This window comes from Bison bison, unplaced genomic scaffold (assembly GCF_000754665.1).
Source record: "Bison bison bison isolate TAMUID 2011002044 unplaced genomic scaffold, Bison_UMD1.0 scf7180017864093, whole genome shotgun sequence".
NCBI classification, from domain to species: domain Eukaryota; kingdom Metazoa; phylum Chordata; class Mammalia; order Artiodactyla; family Bovidae; genus Bison; species Bison bison.
Genome location: NW_011494665.1, coordinates 382,762 through 386,642, shown reverse-complemented (window position 1 = coordinate 386,642; position 3,881 = coordinate 382,762). Strand labels below are relative to the sequence as shown.

At 53.6% G+C, this 3,881-nt stretch overlaps 1 protein-coding gene across 4 annotated transcripts in view; it reads left to right on the top strand.

Moving 5' to 3' along the window:
• LRRC71 (leucine rich repeat containing 71) overlaps positions 1-3,881 on the top strand; it is a 14,321-nt gene that overhangs the window by 830 nt on the left and 9,610 nt on the right. For all 4 annotated transcript variants that reach the window (XR_825119.1, XM_010838204.1, XM_010838203.1 and 1 more), the window contains exon 2: positions 3,569-3,718. Coding sequence is in view for 3 of the 4 variants with exons in the window: in XM_010838204.1 (XP_010836506.1) it covers positions 3,569-3,718 (150 nt within the window). In the remaining variant the exon portion in view is untranslated. The remainder of the gene's footprint in view (positions 1-3,568; positions 3,719-3,881) is intronic.

Genomic DNA, 3,881 nt, shown 5'->3' with positions numbered 1-3,881 from the left:
GATGGTGAGAGTATTTTTATAAACTGCAAATTCACTTGTTCACTCAACAAACATACATTCCACACCCATTTCAAGCGCCCTGCTCCATCCTGGGATATGAATCACAGTTTCAGTCCCAGCACAGTTCCTGCAACCCAGCTTGGCAGATGTTTGTATTGAACTTGATCTTAAAGAACCCACACTGGTTTGGGATGCTGACAAATACAATAAGATGTGCCAATTTGTATGAGAGAAGAGGGTCCAGGGAGTGATGGGAAGATGCACGGGCACTGCCAAGAGTGACTTTGAGTTTTATAGACATTTATTCCAACAATTACTTCTTTGATGTCTGCTCTGTAGCCAGGTCCGACAGAGACAGAATGAGATGGACACAGTCCAGCTGGAATGGAATTTACATTCTCTAGGAAACGAACATCATTGGAAAAGTATGCATATGAGTGTGGCTTTTTATGTTGCAACTGATAGAACCCCAACCCAAACTAATTATCCACAAAGGGGAATTGATTGGAAGCCTTCTTGATTCAAACCACCAGCTTTGCATTGAAGACAGACAGGAACTTGCGATCTCTGGACTCACAGAAAAACAACTTGGAGAAAACACTCTGATATCAGACCTTGGTCAGGTGCCATTTCTTTGTCAGTGCTGGTGGCTGTGGGAGGGGAGCTATAGGAGCTGGAGAAAGAGCATTTTCTAGAAGAAAAACAAGACAGTTTAGAATCTTCTATAGATATGAACCCAGCTACATCACACCCACACACACAGCCACACTCATACACTCCCACACACACACCCCACTCTGGCTGCTGTGTGGGAAATGGAGTAGCAGAGGGAGAGAATGGGGGCAGGGAGATGAGTTATGAGGCATTTTATTATTAAAAAAAATTTTTTTTAATTTATTTATTTTAATTGGAGGCTAATTACTTTACACTATTGTATTGGTTTTGCCATACATCAACATGAATCCGTCACGGGTGTACATATGTTCCCCATCCTGAACCCCGCTCCCACCTCCCTCCCCGAACCATCCCTCTGGGTCATCCCAGTGCACCTGCCCCAAGCATCCTGTATCATGCATCGAACATGGACTGGCAATTCGTTTCTTATATGATATTATACATGTTTCAATGCCATTCTCCCAAATCATCCCACCCTCTCCCTCTACGAGGCATTTTAATAGCCCAGGTGACGGACAGTTGTAGCTGGAGGAAGGTAATGGGGAGCTGGGTTAGGCTTCTTGGAAAAATACTTCCAGGGTAGAAAAAGAGTTGGTGAAGTAGTGGATGGTGGGGGGAGGGGAAGTGAGGGAGGTAGCAAGAACGATTCCATGTTTCTGTACTGATTGTGGGATGGGTTAAAGGGCCATCCATGGAGACAGGCATGCACGAAGGAAGAGCCTGTGAGAGATTTCCAAGGGTTGGTGTTGGCTGAGCAGCTAGATGGAAGGGTCTGGTGCAGTGAGATGATGTCAGGTCTGGAGATGTGAATTGGGAGCTGCTGTTTGGGTGCATTTAAACCCTGGGAATAAAACAGATTCCCCTGGGGAGGGAGGGAGTGGAGCCAGAGACAGGAATGGGCTCAGAACCCAGCCTCAGGGATCTTAGAGGAAGAGGAGCTGACAGAGGAGCCAGAGAAGTCAGACAGAAAGGGAGTGATAACAGGACACGGCCGGCTGCATGGTAACAGAAGCTTTAGCAGGGGCGCTGGGTCAGGGTTCACACAGGGCAGAGTGAAGGCAGATGCAGCAAGGTTTACAGATTTAGAGAAAACCCCATCTGGCGGCTTCCTTTCAAGAAGCTGTGAGGTGAGGTGAGCTCACAGTGAGCGTGAGGAGGGAGTGTGAGAGGGGAGCAAAGTAGGAGCAAGGCCCTTTCAGGGCTGTGCTGCCCACTGAGTGGGTGCTAGCTGAAGCCCAGATGTGGAATATTTCCATCACTGGGGGCGTGCTGTTCTAGAACGGGGTTCTCGGGTGCCCTCCTTGGCCCATCTTTGGCGCCATCTGTGAACTTGTTACGGCTTCCTAGGTGGCTCAGTGGGTAAAAAATCCACCTGCCAATGCAGGAGACACAGAAGATGTGGGTTCAACCCCTGGGTCAGGAAGATCCCCTGAAGGAGGGCATGACAACCCACTCCAGTACTCTTGCCTGGAGAATCCGCATGGACAGGCGAGCCTGGCGGGCTACAGTCCATGGGGTCACAAAGAGTTGGACACGCACAGTGAGTTTGTTGGAAATGCAAATTCATGGACTCTGCTTAGACTATGGGATCAGAATCCAGGAGGGATGGGGCTCTGGAAATTCTTAACAGGCTTTCCTGATGATTCTTACAGACAGCTGTTAAAGTTTGAGAATCTCTGTTTAGAGAAGATGGTGTGAGTGAAGCAAGGAAGGATGGAGGGGTTCTCCCAGCAGAGAGAAGAGCTTGGGAAAGCAGGCCCCAGGCAGGAGCCAGCTGTACAAGGGGCTCCCCCTCACTTCCCAGTGCCTCCTCTCGTTTGCCCTCACCGTGCTGAGCACACAATCTCCCAGTGGCCCACACCCTGCGGGCAGCATCCCCGCTGTTAGCTGCAGGAATTCTCTTCTCTGGGCACAGCCCCTGCAGCCTGTGGCCTGGGTGATGCTGCTGCGGGGTCTCCAGGCTGCCCAGCACTTGAAAGAGAGGGCCGGCATCAAGTCCACCCTCTGCCTCCAGAGTGTCCCCTTTGCTGGGACACCCCTTCCCATCTCAAGGAACCACTTCTTGCTGGGAGGCCCATGTAGGAGCAGGGAAGAGCAGGCATCTTTGGGTCCTCAGACACCTCAGGCCTGCAGACCCCTCAGGATGGGAAGTGCTGGGCATCTGCCTGAATTACTACAACTCCTGAATGAGTTAAGATTTCCAAAGCACTTAGAACAGTGTGGGACAGGAGTACGGGCTCTATCCATATTTCTTAAATAAATAAAGCCTACCACCCTGCTTGGCCTCAGTCTACCTGTCAGGTTGGGGGAGTAGGGATGGGGGAGTGGGGTGGGGAGTTGGAGAGGTCCTTGTGGGTTCCTTCCTTTTCTCACATCAGGCCTGGGCCTTCTTTCTTCGTGTGACCCTGGGCAGTCCCCGCAAGGAAGGAACAGGGGAGGTGGCTGGGCTCGGGAGGCAGAGGTCCCCTCCCCCCAACCCCAGGGAGCGGAGAGCCGGAGTGGAAGCGGCCTTGACTCACGGGGTGGGTGGAGGAGCCGAGGCACCCGCCTTGTTGACATTCCAAGCCCGTTAGTCCTCTCTTCCAGGTCTTGATTTCCCCGTTTCTTGTCAAGTGTTTTCAGTATCGGTCTCTACAACGCATCTTACATGCTAAAAATGGCCGTAAGGATGTCTGCCTCTACGGAGGGGCTCCGGGCCGCCCCGAGGCCAGAAGCCCCGCGCAGGCGAGCGTGGGAACGCGGCGCTGGGCCCGGATCCCAGGCCGGAGGGGACGCAGGGCTGGGTGCGGCGTCCTCTGGTCTCTGCTGCCCTCTGGTGGCGACCTTGTGCTCCAGCCGGCGAGCTCCGTGCGGCCCGGCCCTTCCCCGCCCACTCTCGTCCCCGCCCCTGCAGAAGAGTACCAGTGCACTGGCATCCTCGAGGTAGATTTCGCTGAGCTCTGCACGCGGTGGGGCTACACGGACTTCCCTAAAGTGGTCACCCGACCCCGCCCGCAGCCGACCTTCGCCCCCTCGGCCTCTACGTCGGAAAAGCCCACAGTAGGTGAGTGACAGCGGAGCCGCCAGGGTGTCTGCCAGGGCCACTGCGTCGATCCCCAGCCTCCCATCTCACGGCGGGCGGAACGGAGGGTACGCAGGGCATTGTGCGTGTGAATAAGGGGGGTGGATTTCAAGGGGGTGGGTGGGGAGGCGGGTGTGGGGGGTTT